The sequence below is a fragment of the Canis aureus genome, chromosome 25 (assembly GCF_053574225.1).
Source record: "Canis aureus isolate CA01 chromosome 25, VMU_Caureus_v.1.0, whole genome shotgun sequence".
NCBI classification, from domain to species: domain Eukaryota; kingdom Metazoa; phylum Chordata; class Mammalia; order Carnivora; family Canidae; genus Canis; species Canis aureus.
This window is the reverse complement of record NC_135635.1, coordinates 1,767,775-1,786,964: the sequence shown is the minus strand read 5'-3', so window position 1 is coordinate 1,786,964 and position 19,190 is coordinate 1,767,775. Positions and strand designations below refer to the sequence as shown.

At 46.2% G+C, this 19,190-nt stretch overlaps 1 protein-coding gene across 8 annotated transcripts; it reads left to right on the top strand.

Annotated features, from left to right (window-relative positions):
* The first annotated feature begins 9,692 nt into the window (after positions 1-9,692).
* PRR13 (proline rich 13) lies at positions 9,693-13,683 on the top strand. Of its 8 annotated transcripts, none has more exons than XM_077869856.1 (4): positions 9,693-9,788; positions 10,810-10,848; positions 11,199-11,563; positions 13,014-13,683. In XM_077869856.1, the coding sequence occupies exons 2-4, from the start codon at positions 10,830-10,832 to the stop codon at positions 13,056-13,058; spliced, it is 429 nt and encodes a 142-aa protein (XP_077725982.1). In that variant the 5' UTR covers positions 9,693-9,788; positions 10,810-10,829; the 3' UTR covers positions 13,059-13,683. The 8 variants fall into 8 exon arrangements, with proteins under 8 accessions (XP_077725982.1, XP_077725988.1, XP_077725984.1 ...); XM_077869862.1 differs by having other exon boundaries at positions 9,713-9,788; positions 10,782-10,848; XM_077869858.1 differs by having other exon boundaries at positions 9,721-9,836.
* The last annotated feature ends 5,507 nt before the right edge of the window (positions 13,684-19,190 follow it).

The following is a 19,190-nucleotide window of genomic DNA, read 5'->3' as shown; positions in this document are numbered from 1 at the left end:
CTCTCTCTCTCTCTTTCTGTCTCTCACGAATAAATAAATAAAAATCTTTAAAACAAAATAAAGCCCGTTCTTCTATACCACAGCTGTACCCAAACATTGGAATTTAACTGGAAGAAACCACCACCTGTGCCAACTGGTCTCACTTTATTTTTATTATTATTTTTTAAAATCTTTTTAAAAATTTATTTATGATAGTCACACACACAGAGAGAGAGAAGCAGGCTCCATGCACCGGGAGCCCGACGTGGGATTCGATCCCGGGTCTCCAGGATTGTGCCTTGGGCCAAGGCAGGTGCTAAACCACTGCACCACCCAGGGGTCCCTGGTCTCACTTTATGTATTTGGCTCACAGACCTCAAGTGGGCCATTCATACTGCCCAGCAACCCTACTCCAATTCCCTAAACAATTCATTTGCCCACTTTTTGTGATGACTATGCTTTTTTATTTTTTATTTTTTGACTATGTCTTTTTAAAAATTATTTATTTATTTATTCATGAGAGACACACTGACTGAGGCAGAGACATAGGCAGAGGGAGAAGGCTCCCTGCGGGGAGCTCGATGTGGGGCTTGATCCTAGGACCCCAGGGACCATGACCTGAGCCAAAGGTAGATGTTCAACTGCTGAGTCATCCAGGTGTCCCGAGATGACTATTTCTAATCTTCTCCTCCCACCTCCCTATCAACTAAGAACCTTGCTTTTTACTTCCCTAAAGAAGAAGAAGAAGAAGAAGAAGAAGAAGAAGAAGAAGAAGAAGAAGAAGAAAGAACAGCAATCAGCAAAGAATGGTTATATCTCCCACCACTCAATCTACCACAATTTACCAATGCATTTGCATCTGATTTCCTTCCTGTTATAAGAGCTAACACCTATGTGGAGCTTACTATGTGCCCAGAGTTCTTCACATGTATTAAGTCCTTTAAACATCATTATGGGGATCCCTGAGTGGGGATCCCTGGGTGGTGCAGTGGTTTAGCGCCTGCCTTTGGCCCAGGGCGCGATCCCGGAGACCCGGGATGGAGTCCTGCGTCAGGCTCCTGGTGCATGGAGCCTGCTTCTCCCTCTGCCTATGTCTCTGCCCCTCTCTCTCTCTCTCTGTGTGACTATCATAAATAAATAAAAATTTAAAGAAAATAAACGTCATTATTAATTAGGTATTATTATTTTTAAAATATTTTATTTATTTATTCATGAGAGACACAGAGAGAGACAGAGACACAGGCAGAGGGAGAATGGGCTCCAGAACCCCGGGATCACACCTTGAGTCAAAGGCAGACACTCAACCACTGAGCCACTCAGATGCCCCACATGTGGTTTGGGCTCAGGCCATGACCCCAGAGTCCTGAGATCGAGGTTGAGCTCTGCGCTCAGTGGGGAGTCTGCTTGAGACCTCTCCCTCTGCCCCTCCCCTACTCTCTCATGTTCCCTTCCTAGACTGCTGATCTTACTGCTTCACTTCTCTGCTTCCTTATTTACCAATACTCCTTGGAACAGTTACTTTTATTTGCTGTCTCCACTTCCTTATTTCTCATTCTTTCCTCTGTTTCAGACAAAATTTTGTCTCTACCATGTAATTAGAACTGCTCTTAAAATGTACATCATCATCCTTCCAAAACCCAATGGCCAATTCTCAGACTGTACCCTACATTATTTATCAGCAACATTTGGCACATTTGATAGCTTCCTCCTTGAATGCCTTCTTCATTCTCTTTTCTGATTTCCCCCTTCCTCACCGGCCACTCATTCTATATCCTTTTTTTTAATTCTTAAATTAAAAAATATATATTTTATTTATTTATTCATGAGAGACACACAGAGAGAGGCAGAGACACAGGCAGAGGGAGAAACAGGATTCCTGCAGGGAGCCCGATGCGGGACTCGATCCCAGGACCCCGGCATCACACCCTGAGCCCAAGGCAGACGCTCAACCGCTGAGCCACCCAGGCGACCCTCATTCTGTATCCTTTGCTCGGTCCTCCTCCCATTTTCTTTGGCATGATGAAGGCCAAGTGCTGGACTCTCTTTTCTACTCTGGCCACACTTTTCTTCTAGCTGACCTCACCTAGCTCCCTGACTTTACATGCCTGGATAATTCAATTTTTTTCTTTTCAGACCAAACCTCTTCCTGAGTTCCAGATCGCCAAATCCAATTGCCTTCTCAACATCTCCACTTGGATATCTGATAGGCATCCTAAACTTAACTTGTTCAAATGTACTCACTTGTCTTCTTTATTTCAGTAAATGGCACCATTATTTTTCTTTCTTTTTCCACTTTTTTAAAAAGATTTTGTTTATTTATTCATGAGAGACAGAGAGAGAGAGAGAGAGGCAGAGACACAGGCAGAGGGAGAAGCAGGCTCCACGCAAGAAGCCTGATGTGGGACTCGATCCCAGGACTCCAGGATCAGGCCCTGGGCCTTAGGCAGATGCCCAACCGCTGAGCCACCTAGGCATCCCTTTTTCCACATTTTTTCTTCCTTTTCATTCACCATTATTTTTCAGTTGCTCACCTATCCCTGGGTTCATCCTTGAGTTTTGTTTCTTTTTTTTTTTTTTTAAGATTTTATTTATTTATTCATGAGAGACACAGAGAGAGGGAGAGGCAGAGACACTGGCAGAGGGAGAAGCAGGCTCCCTGCAGGGAGCCTGACTCGGGACTGGATCCTAGATCTCCATCCCGGATCTCCAGGATCAGGCCCTGGGCTGAAGGCAGCGCTAAACCACTGAGCCACCCGGGCTGCCCAAGTTTTCTATTTCTTTCACAGGTCACATCTAGTCCAAATCTGCTAAACGCTATCTAAAAAGATACCCAGAGTCTGAACAACTTCCATCCATGCCACCACCATCCCTCTTCTAGACTACAACAGTAGCCTCCTAACTGGGCTCCTTGCTTCCACTTTATTTTTAATTTTAAAAATTAAAAAAATTTTTCCTTCCACTTTAACCACTGCTATCTTGTTCTTTCATCACACGGTAGCCAGAATGATTTTTTTTAACCCTTTTAACTGTTTTTAAGTGTACAGTGACATTAAGTACATTTACACTGTTGTGCAACGATGACCACCATTCTTTTCTAGCACTTTTTCATCTTTCCAAACTGAAACTCTGAGCCTATTAGACAATAACTTTCCACTCTCCTTTTCCTCCAAGCCCATGTAATTACTTTCTGTCTCTACGAAATTTGATTATCTAGGCACCTCATATAAATGGAATCATACATATTTCTCCTTTTATGCCTGGCTTATTTCACTCAGCATAGTATCGTCAAGGTTTATCTATGTTTTAGCATATGTTAGATTTTCCTTCCTTTTAAGGTTGAATGATATGTCATTGTACACACATGCCACATTTTGTTTATCCATGTATCTGTTGATGGGCATTGGGTTTGTTTCCATTTGGAGGGTATTATGAATAATACTTCTATGAACATTGGTTTACAGATTTTTTTTTTTAATGAAAATTAGATCATGTCATTCCCATGCTCAACACCCTTCAGAGACTTTCATTTACACTTCGAATAAAATCTGAACTGTTTTTCATGGCCTACAAAGATCTATAAATACTTGTACCACAGCTCCTACGCTTACTTTGATTCTTTTTTCTCCATAAAAATGTGTCACATCGCTATCTGACACTTTACTGAATATTTATTTATATTTTGCCTCTCCCACCACAGTATTACCTCAGAAAGGCAAGGATTTTTTTTCTATGGTGTTTTCATTTAATCCCAGTGCTTAGAACACTACCTGGCTAGCTTAAGAAATAATTTGTTGAATGGATGAATGACAGAAGCATGGTAAATATTATTGACTTAATGAATGAGCTGAAATGAGCTTTATTTTTTATTTTTATAAAGATTTTATTTATTTATTCACAAGAGACACACACAGAGGCACAGACACAGGCAGAGGGACAAGCAGGCTCCCCATGGGGAACCCAACGTGGGACTTGATCCTGGAACCTGGGGACCATGACCTGAGCTGAAGGCAGACGCTCCACCACTGAGCCACTCAGGTGCTCCTAAAATGACCTTTAAAAGCATCGTTTAATGCTTTAAAAATAATCTGAGTTTAGGGGCGCCTGGATGCTCAGTCACTTAAGTGTCTGCCTTCAGCTCAGGTCATGATCTCAGAATTCTGGGAAGAGCCCCACGGCAGGCACCCAGCTCTGCGTGAAGTCGCCTTTCCCTCTGCCTCTGCCCCTCCCCTGCTCATCCATGTGTGCGCACGTGCATGCATGCACATTCTCCCTTTCAAATAAATAAATAAAAACTTGAAAAAGGTAATTTGAGTTTATATCTGGGGAAGAATTTCCCAACTCTAGTAAGGAGGTGAAGAGACATATGGAGGACGTTGGTATCCTATGAGGCTCCAGCAGAGAGGTTAAAATCCTGCTAGTCTAATGGTAATCACTCATAACATTGAGAATCATGATAATAATACAGACTAGCATATGATATGTACTTATTATGTGACAGGTACATGCTTATCTCATTCCAACCACCCTGTGAGGTCAGTACTGTTGCCACTATTTTACAGATGAGAGAACTGATCGTCCAAGGGGTTTATTTAAATTATTTTTTTCTTTAAGATTTTATTTATTTATTTATGAGAGACACAGAAAACAGGCAGAGACACAGGCAGAGGGAGAAGCAGGCTCCCTGTGGGGAGCCAATAAGGGACTCGATCCCAGGACCCTGAGGTCACGCCCTGAGCCAAAGGCAGACGCTCAACCACTGAACCACCCAGCTGCCTGGTCTGACAGGTTTTATTCAGGGTCACACAATAGGTAGCAAAGCCAGAATTTGAATCCAGAAGCTGTCTGACTGATTCTAGAACCACCATGTTCTATGCCTCTTTGTTCGTTCGTTCATTCATTCATTCATTCATTCATTCATTCATTCATGTAGTTATTCATTTAATAGTTTATTCATTAATACCTTCCTGTACCAGGCACTGTGTGAAGTGTTAAGTATTAATGAAGAGCACTGTTCTCAAGAAGCTTACAGTCTAATGTAGGAAACTGATGCTAACCAAGTCCTTACCAATTGATTCATAAGATAGGGATGCTAAAGGAAAGGCAAGATTCTACAGAGGCTACAGCATAGGGATCTCACCTGACTAGGGTATCGAGAGGCTTTCCTGAAGAAGTGCTCCTGGAGGGATCCCTGGGTGGCTCAGTGGTTAACCGTCTGCCTTCGGCTCAGGGCGTGATCCTGGGGTCCCAGGATCGAGTCCCACATCGGGCTCCCTGCAGGGAGCCTGCTTCTCCCTCTGCCTGAGTCTCTGCCTCTCTCTGTGTGTCTCTCATGAATAAATAAATAAAATCTTAAAAAATATATAACAACCTCTATAGAAAGTAACTCATCAATAAAAAGTAAAAATGTATTAAATGACATATATACAAAATTATTTACTGCAACATTGTTTTTAACAGCAGAAGATTGAAAACAATACAGATATCCATTGACTGGTCAAATTGATTATGGTACATCATTCAAAAGAATAAAAATGGAATTGTGAAAAAGCCTGAAGACACACTACGTGTGAATGTACTGAGTACATCTACCAAGATGTACTAACTGGGGGGAAAAGTTGCAAATTAAATTCTGTATAACTTGTTTTTATATTTAAAGGGGAGATATACATTTATATCAGTATTTGCTTGATTTTAATGAAGAAACTGTGGAAGTGTACATAAGAAACTAATTTCAGGGCAGCCTGGGTGGCTCAGTGGTTTAAACGCCTGCCTTAGGCCCAGGGCGAGATCCTGGAGTCCCGGGATCGAGTCCCACGTCGGGCTCCCTGCATGGAGCCTGCTTCTCCCTCTGCCTGTGTCTCTGCCTCTCTCTCTCTGTGTGTGTGTCTATCGTGAATAAATAAATAAAAATTAAAAAAAAAAGAAACTAATTTCAGGGGTTGAGTAGGTTGGGGATGCTGGGTAGATGAAGAACAAGAATGGGAGGGAGACTTTTCACTTTATACTGCTTTATCCTTTTATGTTTTCATATCATGTGAACATATTACGTATTCGACAAAAACTAATATATACAAGTAAAAATAATTTTGATCTTTGTCTTAAAATTAACGCAAAGCCACTGTAGACACCATTTCACGCCTACTAGAATGGCTGTACTGATAAAGACGGAAAGTAACAAGTGTTGGGCCAGATGTGGGGAAATTGGAACTTTAATACATTGCTGGTGGGAATGTGAAATCATGTGGCTATTTTGGAAAATAGTCTGGCAGTTCCTGAAAAAGTTAAACACAGAGTTACCATATGATCCAGGAATTCTTCTCACAGGTATACACCCAATAGAATTGAAAACATATGCTCACACAAGAGCTTGTACATGAATGTTCATAGCAGCAATATTCTTAACAGGCAAAAAGAAAAAAACAATCAAAATGTCCATCATTGGGACACCTAGGTGGCTCAGGGGTTGAGGTCTGCCTTCGGCTCAGGTCATGACCCCGGTGTCCTGGGATCAAGTCCCACATCAGGCTCCCTGCAGGGAGCCTGCTTCTCCCTCTGCCTGTGTCTCTGCTTCTCTGTGTCTCTCATGAATAAATAAATAAAATCTGGGCAGCCCCGGTGGTGCAGTGGTTTAGCGGCGCCTACAGCCCAGGGCGTGATCCTGGAGACCCTGGATCGAGTCCCACGTCAGGCTCTCTGTATGATGCCTGCTTCTCCCTCTGCCTGTGTCTCCGCCTCTCTCTCTCCTTCTCTATGAATAAATAAATAAAATATTTAAATAAATAAATAAAATCTTTTAAAAATAAGATAAAATAAAATGTCCATTATCCAATGAATGGATACAACAAGATGTGGTATATCCATTCAGCGGCATGGTTTTTAGTACTTCCCTCATAAAAAGAAATGAAGTACTGATTCATATGACAACATGGATGAACCTTGAAAATATTATGCTAAGTGAAAGAACCCAGTCACAAAACGCCACATATTGTACAATTTTCCATTTATTTTATTTTATTTTTAAAAAGATTTTATTTATTCATTCATCAGAGAGAGAAAGAGTGAGAGAGAGAGAGAGAGGGAGGCAGAGACACAAGCAGAGGGAGAAACAGGCTCCATGCTGGGAGCCCGACATGGGACTCGATCCTGGGTCTCCAGGATCACATCCTGGGCTGAAGGCGGCGCTAAACCGCTGAGCCACCAGGGCTGCCCTATTTGTTTTATTTTTATATTAAGATTTTGTTTACTTATTCATGAGAGACAGAGAGAGAGAGGCAGAGACACAGGCAGAGGGAGAAGCAGGCCCCACGCAGGGAGCCCCATGTAGGACTCGATCCTGGGATCCCGGGGTCACGCCCTGAGCTGAAGGCAGATGCTCAACCACTGAGCCACCCAGGTGTCCCACAATTATCCATTTATATGAAATGCCAAGAATAGGCAAATTGATAGTCAGAATGTTGATTACCACCCTTAGAGTTTGGGTGGTAGAGGAGTAGGGAGGGGAATGAGGATTGCCTGCTTGACTGCTAAGGGGTATGGGATTTTTTTGGGGGCGGTTTGGGGGGCACAAACATATTCTAAAATTAGATAAAGGTAAAAAAATAAAATTAGATAAAGGTAATGGTTGCACAGTGCTCTGGATATGCTGAAAATCATTGAATAGTACACTTTAAGTGGTTGGATTGTATGGTATATGAGCTTTACCTTATTAAGGCTGCTTTAAAAAATAGTTTGATACACTTAACTTCTAAAAGGCATTATGCCCACACAGATACATAAATAATTTCTTTCAAACTCAATCTTTCTAGAAAGAGATAATACAGATATAAATTGCCCTAGAGGGCACCTGGGTGGCTCAGTGGGTTAAGGGACCTTTTAGGGCTCAGGTCATGATCCCAGAGTCCCAGGATCCAGTCCTAGTAGGGCTCCCTGCTCAGTTGGGAGTCTGCTTCTCCCTCTCCCTCTGCCCCTCTCTCCTCTTCTGCTTTCTCTCTCAAATAAATAAACAAATCTTCAAAAAATAAAATAAATAAAACAAATAAATTGCCCTAGGAAATATCCCATTTCATCTCAAATATTTAGCAGAAAGCTAATAAGAAAGTATACCAAAATGTACTATGGTTGTGTAAGACATTATCATTGAGGGAAGCTCAGTAAAGGGTACATACATGTGAATTCTAGGGGTTTTTTTGTACAACCTTTTTTTTTTTTTTTTTAAGATTTTATTCATTCATTTGAGAGGGAGAGCAAGGGAGAGCAAGTGTGAGAGAACACAAGTAGTGGGAGAGACAAGCAGAGAGGGAGGGAGAAGCAGACTCTGGGCTGAGCAGGAAGCTCAACGTAGTGCTCAATCTCAGGCCCTTGGGATCAAGACCTCTGTTGAATTCAGACACCTAAACGCCTGAGCCCCCTAGGAGCACCCCCAATTTTTTTTTTTTTTTTTACAAATTCTTGTGAGTCTAAGGATTATTTCAAAATAAAAAAAAAACAAAATAAAAAATATTTAAAAAATCTATCAAAGGGCTTAATTCAAGATGATAGACAGTATACAATTTATCTTCTTAATATTTTTTATATATCCCACAAATTTGGGATGTAGTATTTTCAGTATGGCTTAGTTCAAAGTATTTAATTTCCATCATGGTTTATTCTTTGACCCAGAGTTATTTGGAAGCCTTTTTGTTTTCTTAAATTTCCAGATGTATATTTGTATTTTACATTGTGACCAGAGAATGTGGTATGTAGTGTACAATTCTTTGAAATTTGATTTATATTAGTTGAGACCCAATTTTTTTCTTTAAGATTTTATTTATTCATGAGAGACACACAGAGAGAGAGAGCGGCAGAGACACAGGCAGAGGGAGAAGCAGGCTCCATGCAGGGAGCCCGAAGTGGGACTCGACCCTAGGTCTCCAGGGTCAGGCCTCGCTGAGCCACCTGGGCTGCCCCTCAATTTTTTTTAATAAGTAGCCTAAGTATGCTTAGGAAGGATGAGTATTTTTAAGTTTGGGGTGCATGGTTTTTTATGTTAATTGTGATTTTAAAAAAAACATGAAGCCATTGCAGCAATCCAGTAGAGAGACGATGATAGGCTAGGAGCAGGGACCATGGAGAGAAGCGGAAAGAATTCAGATTTATTTGGGAGACAAAACGAGCTCTTCGCGGCGGCGGGACAAGGGACAAGCCATCAAAGATGACCTCCTTGGCTTCTGCCTTATGCAATTCGACGGATGGCGGAGCTATGCAAGTGAGCTAGGGAATTCTAAGGGGGATTAGGAAATCTCTGTATTTCCCCCAAGAATGTTTCTTTACTTCCCACAGGGGAGAGGAGGAAGGTGGCGAAACCGAGGCGTGGGGCTGAGACCCGGCAGCTCTCCGCCGTCTCTTAGGCGCTCTGCAAGGACCTTGGCACCGCCTCGGTCACCTCTCCAGGCGTCGCACCCACCGCCCGAGTAGCTCAAAGGGCCCCGGTGCAGAGTCCACCGGGCCTCCCCGGGACTCCGCCCACAAGCCGGCCCCGCCCCTCCGAGGCCCGCCTTGGCCCCGCCCCCGGCGCTTCCGGCCCGCCCACTCCTCTGCGCCCTCCGGGGCCGCGCTCCGCCCCCGGGGCCGCCGCCGGCCTCCAGCCCCGCCTGCCAGAGTGATTGACGGCTGTGTTCTCCAATCACGATGCGGACGGGCCAAGCGCTCGCCAACCAGGCGGGGGCGGGGGCGGGGGCGGGGGCGGGCGCTGAAGCCCAGGTCGGGGAGCGGGGGGCGGGGGCCAGGAAGTGAGAGCCGAGGATGAGTCCCGCCCGGGAGGTGGTGTAAAGGTGACTGGGCGTCTGGGTTCCCCAGTTTCCTCCTTTCCTCGTCCCCAGGTCAGGGATCCTTGGCAGCCGGGAGCCAGGCTCTCCACTTGCCCTGTGGGCTGTGGAAGGGGGGTGTGTCTCCGTAAGACAGCGGTGGAGGCTCTTCCCTGGACGCCTTCTCCGGCTCCTTCCCGTGGCCTGGGGTGAGGGTCCTGCCTCCCTCCGCCTGCCCGGGCTGAGGGCGGTGAAGTTGTTTAAGATCCTTCCGTAGCGGTGGGTGAGGAAAGTCTTCCGGGCTCAGCCCCGGCAGGGGAGGGGGGGAGAGGACCCGGAGGTCGCGGAGGGGGGAGGAGGGGAGGGAGGAGCGGACCCCGAGGTCGCGGAGGGGGTAGGGGAAGGGGGAGGAGGGGAGGGGAAGGGGGGAGGAGGGGAGGGAGGAGCGGACCCCGAGGTCGCGGAGGGGGTAGGGGAAGGGGGGGAGGGGAGCGGACCCCGAGGTCGCGGAGGAGGGGAGGATGGGAGGGGAAGGGGCGAAGAGGGGAGGGGAGGGGAGGGGAGAGCGGGCCCAGAGGTCGCGGAGGGGGGGAGGAGAGGAGGGGAGGGGAGGGGGGAGCGGGGTCGGAGGTCGCGGGGGGGGAGGGGGAGGGGGGGAGGGAGGAGCGGACCCCGAGGTCGCCGAGGGGGTAGGGGAAGGGGGGGAGGGGAGCGGACCCCGAGGTCGCGGAGGAGGGGAGGATGGGAGGGGAAGGGGCGAAGAGGGGAGGGGAGGGGAGGGGAGAGCGGGCCCGGAGGTCGCGGAGGTGGGCGCTGTCCCGCGGAGCCCGAGGTGGTGGAAGGTGGAGGCGCGGGGAGGGCGCCCCGGGCCTGGGGGCAGCAGGAAGCAGGTGCTGAGCGCAGGGACGGTGGGGAAGGAAGCCTGCGGAGGTCGAGGCGGTTCCGCGAGTCCGGGAGGCGCTGCTCCGGGCTGGGTCTCTAACCCCCCTTCCCCCCCCCCCACCCCACCCGCACCATCAGCTTTTCGCCTTGGTTTCTTCCTCCTCAGGCTGCAGGGAGGCCCCGAACATGTGGAATCCCAATGCCGGTAGGTGCTCGGGGGCTCGGCCGCAACCGCTTTTCAGAGGAGCCGGGCACGGGGAGTTTCTGTCGCTTTCTCCGCCCCCCTCGCGCGCAGAAGCGGTCCTCGCTCCTCCTCGGCTGACCCTGCGCTCGTCGGTCCCGAGTCACCGTCTCCCTCCCTCCCCACCCCTGCCGCAGCCCTCGCCTTCCCTCTGCCCGCCGGCTTTGCCTCCCCGCCGCCCCACCTGCTCCCCCGCCTTTGCATTTCCCTGTAAGTAGTGAGTGAGAAACGGAACCCCCTTCTTTTTGCCCCTGTTTATCGTCAGAGGCTCTGAGCTCTTGGAATCCTAACTTATTCTTTGCTTCTTCCACCAGGACAGCCAGGGCCTCATCCATATCCCCCTAACGTCGCGTACCCTGGAGGTGCCAATCCTGCCCATCCGCCACCTGTGAATCCTGCCTACCCCCCGGGCCCCTATCCAACTCCCCCAGGGGCTCCCCAGGGGAATCCAGCTTTTCCCCCTGGCGGGCCCCCTTATCCTGCGCCACAACCAGGGTACCCCGGATGCCAACCCACGGGTCCCTACCCACCTCCCTACCCACCACCTGTTCCTGGCACGCCTCTTGTGAATCCCTTGCCACCTGGCATGGGGGGACCGGGAATGGTGATGGACAAGAAGATGCGGAAGAAAATGAAGAAAGCTCATAAAAAGACGCACAAACACCACAAGCATGGCAAGGTCAGTGCCCCCTGGAGCTTGGCTAGGAAGGGGTGCCCACCACAGAGGCATGGGGGGATTTGCAGTCTGAGGACATGAAGCAGCCATTGTGTGGCTCTGGTCGACGGTTCTTCTTTGTAAAGTATTTCCACTGGTAAGAATCTGGTAATCTTGAAATACTAGGCAAATCGGGCCTTCTATCGAGGAGAGGCTAAGCTGAGCCATAGAATACAGAACAGAATCCAAAGCCCTTCCTGTCTCTGTCTCCCAGAACTTTTGCTCCACCCCCATCCCCAGACGCTTGGTTTAGCAAGTCAGACACCCCCACCTTCAGTGTTCTGGAGGTGCTGTGTTAATTATCACAGGGGCCTTTTTGTCCTACCACCCAGCAGGACTCTCAGTGACTCAGCCTCAAACAAAACCTAAATTTCATGCTCAGCCCCAGAGATGCTAGCCCTCAGCTAGTATCTTCATTCTAGAAGAGCGTTAACTAACAAGTAGCTCTCAGGACAACCCTGGAAGGACCGAACCAAGTAGCTCTCAGGACAACCCTGGAAGGACCGAACCCACCTGGATCTTCCTGGATCTTGAGGAGGCCTTAATTTACATTTTAGTGCCCAGTGTTTATTTGCCTTAGGGCTTTGGGCACTACCCCTTTCCGGATCTTTGATAGGAATTGCAGGAGAAGGAAAGATATGAGGTTGAATGGGGGTAGAAATTGCCCTGCAGAGATGAAAAAATGTGTTTGGTGACAGTTGTTGGGGGTGTGCAAGTAAAGAACCTTGACTAGTACTCTCCCCTCCTTCCTCACTTTCTCCCATTTGGGGCTTAGGAAAAAGTAAAGCTAGACAGGCACACAGAGGCTGTTTCTTTTCTTTTTTTTTTTTTTAATTTATTTATGATAGTCACAGAGAGAGAGAGAGAGGCAGAGACACAGGCAGAGGGAGAAGCAGGCTCCATGCACCGGGATCCCGATGTGGGATTCGATCCTGGGTCTCCAGGATCGCGCCCTGGGCCAAAGGCAGGCGCCAAACCGCTGCGCCACCCAGGGATCCCACAGAGGCTGTTTCTGCTCCCTTGTCTTAGACCCCCTGCTACATGAACTTTCCATGCAGCCAATCAGTAAGCATTTGCAAGATAGCAGCTGTCTCCTAGCACTATACTACACTAGTTCCTATAATTTATTTCCTTGCCTAGGCACTGACTTGGGTAAAGAAAGTTGGAAACATGCTCCAAATGCAGTATTAAGTTCTGTGCACTGATTTAGGAAGGTTTAATCCATTCCTGTGTGTCACCGTTGGGCCCACCACATTCTACTGCTTTTTGCTTTTGCCGTTTAAGGGACTGTTTCAAGACTCCTGACCTTCTTAGGAAGCAAAGGGTGCTTGGGTGGAGGGGTGGAGCACCAAAGAATGTCCCATGGAGTGATCAAAGGTCATTGCATCTGATGCTGTCTCCTTTCCCCTTACAGCATTCCTCCTCCTCCTCCTCCTCTTCCAGCAGTGACTCTGACTGAATGCAGGGTCTGGACCCTTCCCTCAAGCCTCTCCAGTTCTGCTCTCCCATCAAGCTTCAAATGGCATCTTGTACGGGGGAAAATTAGCCCTTGTACCCCTTCTCCCTTACCCCCCACTCTGAGCCTTACTCTGCTGTTCAGCCCTAACTGGCTAGGGAAAATGGGCCAATGAATTGCCATGGGCTAGCAAAGACCATCTTCTAACTACTTGAAAAGACCTTTTAGCTGATGAGCTTAGCAGGAGAACTATGTTTTTGAGGCTGATGAGACCTTTGAGCTAAATGCTGAAGATGAGTTTAAGATCTGTAAAATGAGATTTTTTTTTTAACTTTCTTTTGTAATACTTGTAGTTGGGAGGGGTTGTGGAAATTTAATTATGGAAGAAAAGAAACTGTGCCGTTTTGTAATGGTGGCTGGCATACTTTGGTGATTTAGTGGCAAATAGATTTCCCACCAGCCTCTATTGATTGTACTAACTGTAAGCCTGCTGGGAGGTGGAGTCCATTTGGTTCATAAGCTCTACCTGCCGGTTTGGAATCTAATCTCACTTCTTAGCCTCAGTAGGCTGGCTCAGGGCCTTCTCATTCTCCAGCTCTCAGCCCAAATAAAGCTTTTTTTTTCCTGGTCTCTGTTCATCTGTGCCATTACCTTGGTTGGGCCCAGCACATTCTACTACTTTTGCTGCCCTTCCATAGACCCTCCAAAGCATATCAGTTTTATAGAAAGGAACCAGAGTATCAGTGAGGAAGACACCCTATGTCCCTTTTTTTAAAAGGATTTTATTTATTTATTCATGAGAAACACAGGGGGAGAGAGAGAGGCAGAGACACAGGCAGAGGGAGAAGCAGGCTCCATGCAGGGAGCCCGACGTGGGACTTGATCCCGGGACTCTAGGATAACACCCTGGGCTGAAGGTGGCGCTAAACTGCTGAGCCACCGGGGCTACCCTGTCCCTTTGTTTCTTAACTGAGAACCTTTAGAATTGGTTCAGACTACTGGAACGCATCTTTACTGTCTTCCCTTCAATGAATAGATATAGGTCTTTAGCATAAGTTTTCATATCTGCTACAGAGGTTCTTTTTTTTTTTTTTTGCTGCAGAGGTTCTTAACCCTGGCTGCTCATCAGCTATCAGAGAACAATTCAGTTTTGTGTGTGTGTGTGTGTGTGCGCGCGCGTTTTAAGATTTTATTTATTTATTCATGAGAGACACAGAGAGAGGGAGGCAGAGACACAGGCAGAGGGAGAAGCAGGCTCCATGCAGGGAGCCCGACGTGGGACTTGATCCTGGGCCTCCAAGGTCATGCCCTGGGCCAAAGGCTGGCACCAAACCAGCTGAGCTACCCATGTGTCCGATGTTTTTTTTTTTATTTTTTTAATTCAAATTAACATATAGTGTATTATTAGTTTCAGGGTGAGGATAGTTTAGAGTTGTTTTTTTTTTTAAGATTTTATTTATTAAAAAAAAAAGATTTTATTTATTTATTCACGAGAGACACAGAGAGAGGCAGACACAAGCAGAGGGCAAAGCAGGCTCCATGCAGGGAGCCCATTGTGGGACCTGATCCCAGGACTCCAGGATCACACCCTGGGCCGAAGGTAGGCTCTCAACTGCTGAGCCACTCAGGCGTCCCTAATTTAGAGTTTTGACTTAAATTTATTGAATGAGGGACGCCTGGGTGGCTTGGTCAGTTAAGCGTCCAGCTCTTGGTTTTGGTTCAAATCCAGATCTCATGGCTTGTGAGATCGAGCCCTGTATGCAGCAGTAGTTTGCTTGGATATTCTCTCCCTCTGCCCCTTCTTCTTCTCTCTCAAACAGGTAAATAAATCTTTTGAAAAAAAAAAAATCTATTGAATGAGATTCTCAAGGATGGGGCCCTATAAATCAGTCGTTGGATTTGTTTTTGTTTTGTTTAAGTAGGCTCTATGCCTAGTGTGGAGCCCAATGTGGGTATTGGACTTGCAACCCTGAGATCGAGACCTGAGCTGAGATCAAGAGTTGGATGCTTAACTGAGCTACTTCAGGTGCTTCAACAAGTCAGTATTTTTAAGAAAACATGTCAGTGATTACAATACACAGCTGGAATTGATGGCTCCTGATTTACTCTATGCCATGCATGGCACTCACATCTGCTGGGGAAAGGAAAAATATCCAAGAGATAGATACTATAAAATGCCAGGAGAATATAAACCTAGAAATAAGTGGGAACGATAGGAAGAGTCAAAGGTGACTTCACAGGAAAAGTGACATTTCAACCACCTCTTGGGCCTGGAACATGAAAAGTGTGAGTAGAAAAAAATGAAAGAATGGATTTATTAAGTGGAGAGGGGAGAGAAACTGGGAAAAGCATTTGTGCTTAGGTACAGACTCAAAAGTTCCATAGTATGTCTGGGAATCACAGGTCTCCCAGTGGGGCTAGATTGGTTTTCTAGAAAATTGTTTATTGAGGAAATGCTGTCTTCTGGGTGCTGAACCTAAAAGATGGTCCCTGCTGCTCAGGATCCACAAGATCTAATGGAGCAGAAGGACATGTAAGTAGGTTATTGTAATACTGGTAAAAAGAACCACAATAGAGACATGGATCTAGCAGTGGGGTAGCAAAGGAAGGAGTGACGGTGCCACTGGGAAAATGAGCTAGGTCTGGGCTGGGCCTTGGGGTAAGTGGGAGTTGGCCAGTTGGTAAATAATATCAGCTAACACTGAGCATTTATTGTGTTCCAGTTCTGGGTGCTTTCCACTTACAATTTCTATAATCTTCCCAGCAACTCGGTGAGGGAGGTACTATTACTCCAATGTTATAGGTAAAGGAAACTGAAGCAGGAAGTGGTTCAGTCAGTTCAAACTCAGGTAGTCTGGCTCCTGAACCCAATGGATTCCAGGCAGAAACGGCAGTTTTAGGCACAGCTTGGGGGCTCAGTGGTTAAGCGGCTGCCTCAGCTCAGGTCCTGATCCTGGAGTCCCAGGATCGAGCCCTACATCGGGCTCTCTGCAGGGAGCCTGCTTCTCCATCTGCCTGTTCCTCTGCCTCTGTGTGTGTGTGTGTGTGTGTGTGTGTGTGTGTCTCTCATGAATAAATAAATAAAATCTTAAAAAAAAAAAAAAAAAAGCAGTTTTAGAGGCCCAGAGTTCTGAAAAGACGTAGGATGAAAGTTCAGGAGTTCTTGAGCCTGAGTTACCATGCGGGAACCTGAAAGCAGAAAATGAGACTGAAGGTGGGGAGATGGCCTAGAGGAAGGAGTAGACTTGAGAGATGTTTCTGAGGTGGAATCCATAGGGCTTGGGGATCGAGCATGGGGTTTGGAGAACAAGGAAGAGCATCTTTATTGGCTGTATGGCGTCTATGACTTGCCCCTGAGGTGAGTTATACCAAATAAATGCTTGAGGTCTTCCTATATTTTAGAGCAATTTTATAGGAAATCCAAGACCCAGGCCTGCTTTTCCAGTGTCCTGGGTTTGGGGGTCACTCTATGTTCCATTCCAGTTATCCTCCATTTTCATTTATTCATCAGTTCCTCATTTTTGAGGAGAAGGGAAGATGTGGGCACAGGGGGATTATGAGGGGAAGAGAAACAGATGTTGACAAACTAGAAATAAGGAGAGACAGAGAAGTGGTAAAGAAGGAAAACACAAAAGAAGCCAAGAAATTAGGGAGAAAATTCACTGACCCATCTCTTTACCCACTTTTTTTTTTTTTTCATTTATTTATGATAGTCACAGAGAGAGAGAGAGAGAGAGAGGCAGAGACACAGGCAGAGGGAGAAGCAGGCTCCATGCACCGGGAGCCTGATGTGGGATTCGATCCCGGGTCTCCAGGATCGCGCCCTGGGCCAAAGGCAGGCGCCAAACCGCTGCGCCACCCAGGGATCCCTCCCCTTCTTGGTGTATCTAAGCCATATGCAGAGCACCTTGCTGTTGTTTTGTTATTTATTATTTCCCCCAAATTTACTAACTTTCTAAAAGCTAAAAGTAGGGATGCCTTGGTGGCTCAGTGGGTGAGCCTCTGCCTTTGGCTCAGGGCACGATCCCCCGGTCCAGGAACTGAGTTCTGCATGGGGCTCCCCACAGGGAGCCTGCTTCTCCCTCTACCTGTGTCTCTGCCTCTCTGTGAGTATCTCATGAATACAATTTTTTTTTTTTTTTAAAGAAAGACTCTCTGCTGAGCTTGGACCCTGAAAGAGAATCTCAAGCAGACTCTGCACTTAGCACGGAGCCTGATGTGGGGGGCTCGATCTCAGGATCTGAGATCATGACTTGAGCTAAAACCAAGAGTCAGACCCTTAACTGACTGTGCCACCCAGTATGCTCCAGTATCAGACATTTTCAGTGAAGATTTAGATTTTAAGCTGGAAATCCTAGCAACAGTGGGTTCACAATCCTGAGGGCAGAAATTCTGGCCCTGAGTAGTGGTCGTTCCTTATAAATGGATCTTGTACTCTCCAGTCTTTTCATAATATTTTCAACTTCCTGTTGCCTTCTTTCTCCCCATTTACATGACCTGCCTGTCTCCTGAAAGCACTGGGTTTGCATCCCATTTTGTGCAACAATATAAAGGACTAAGGATGGTCATCCTCAAGTGTGTTTATCTTATGCCTTCACCACCTTGTGTCCATGAGAGGAATCTGGGAGTCTGCTATTCTCTTCTTACTATAAACGAAGTGTAGCAAGGTTTCCACATAGTTGAGGATGGGAAGGCATAGGAAATCCATGAGATCTAAAATACAAATTGATGGTTTAGCTTTGGGAATTGCCAGTCATGGGATGAGTCTTTAGTTTGCTGCCTTTTTGGAATCATTTCCTTAGGTTGCTTTATAGTTCTAGGCAAACTGACTCTTCTTTCCTCTTCTGAGAGGAATTTATTGATTCATAAAATTATCAGGTATTGCTATTAAATGCATCTCCTCTTTCTCTTTCAAAGCTGACTGCAACTGCTGCCCAGCCCTAGGAGAAGCCATGCTATTGTTAGTAAAGGATGAAGTGACTTCTTGAACAGCTACTCACTTTCACCCGAGCTCTCAGGGTCTCTGGAATATAAATGACCCACGTGCAAAAAACTTTTTAAGACTTTTCTTTTTTTCAAAGTTTATTAGATAGAGAGAAAGAGAGAATGAACAGGAGAGGGGAGGGAGGCAGAGCAGGGAGCCAGACATGGGGTGTGATTCCAGGACCCCAGGATCATGACCCAAGCCAAAGGCAGGCACTTAACTGACTGAACCACAGGCGCCCGCCGCCCCAAGTGCAAAATCTTGAGTTTTTTTTTTTAATATTTTTTTTTATTTATTTATGAGAGACACAGAGAGAGGCAGAAACATAGCCAGAGGAAGAGGCAGGCTCCCTGCAAGGAGCCCAATGTGAGACTTGATCCTGGTTCGCAGGATCACGCCCTGAGCCAAAGTCAGATGCTCAACCACTGAGCCACTCAGGCGTCCCAATCTTGAGGTTAATCTAACCTTCTGTACAGGTCTCACAGTAAGCCTGCTCCTTAGTTTGATTCGAAATATTAATATTCTGGGGCCCCTGGCTGGCTCAAAAGAGCGTACAACTCTTGATCTTGGAGTTGTAGTTCAAGCCCTATGTTGGGTGTAAAGATTACTTAAATGAATAAAACTTTAAAAATTTTTTTTGAAATGTTGGTGTTCCAACATTTTCTTTCTTTTTTTTTTCCCCTGATGTTTTCTTATTTCCTTTCCTCTCTTTTAGTATTTGGTCTGTCCCTTACCTTTGCAAATGACAGACTTCTTTTCATTTCTATCTCATATTGTTTCTAATATGCCACCCCAGGGAACTGGAATCCCCAAGCTTTGGGAAGCTGTTCCTACTGAATTGGGGTTGCCCAATAAAACTTTGTAACATTAAGGCCAGAACTGACACCTAAAGGACTTGAATGAGGTTCAGTAATAACCATGTATTTGCTCTCTCCTAATTTTGTCTTACTCCAAGCTGGAGCCCTTCCATTTTTTTTCTGGTTGTTGTTCTTGTTGTTTTATAAAAAGTTTTAATATGGAAATTTACAGACATATAAGAGAAAACAGTTTAATGAACTCCTATACTCCCATTACCTAACCTCAGGAATTATCAACATTTTGCCAATCTTGTTCCATTCCACATATTGTTTCCAATTTTTATTATAAAAATT

What these genes read in the sequence shown, in the direction of transcription:
- PRR13 (XM_077869856.1), top strand. An exon ending in AACACCACAAGCATGGCAAG is followed by an intron (nt 11,564 to 13,013) that starts GTCAGTGCCCCC and finishes TTCCCCTTACAG; the next exon opens with CATTCCTCCTCCTCCTCCTC.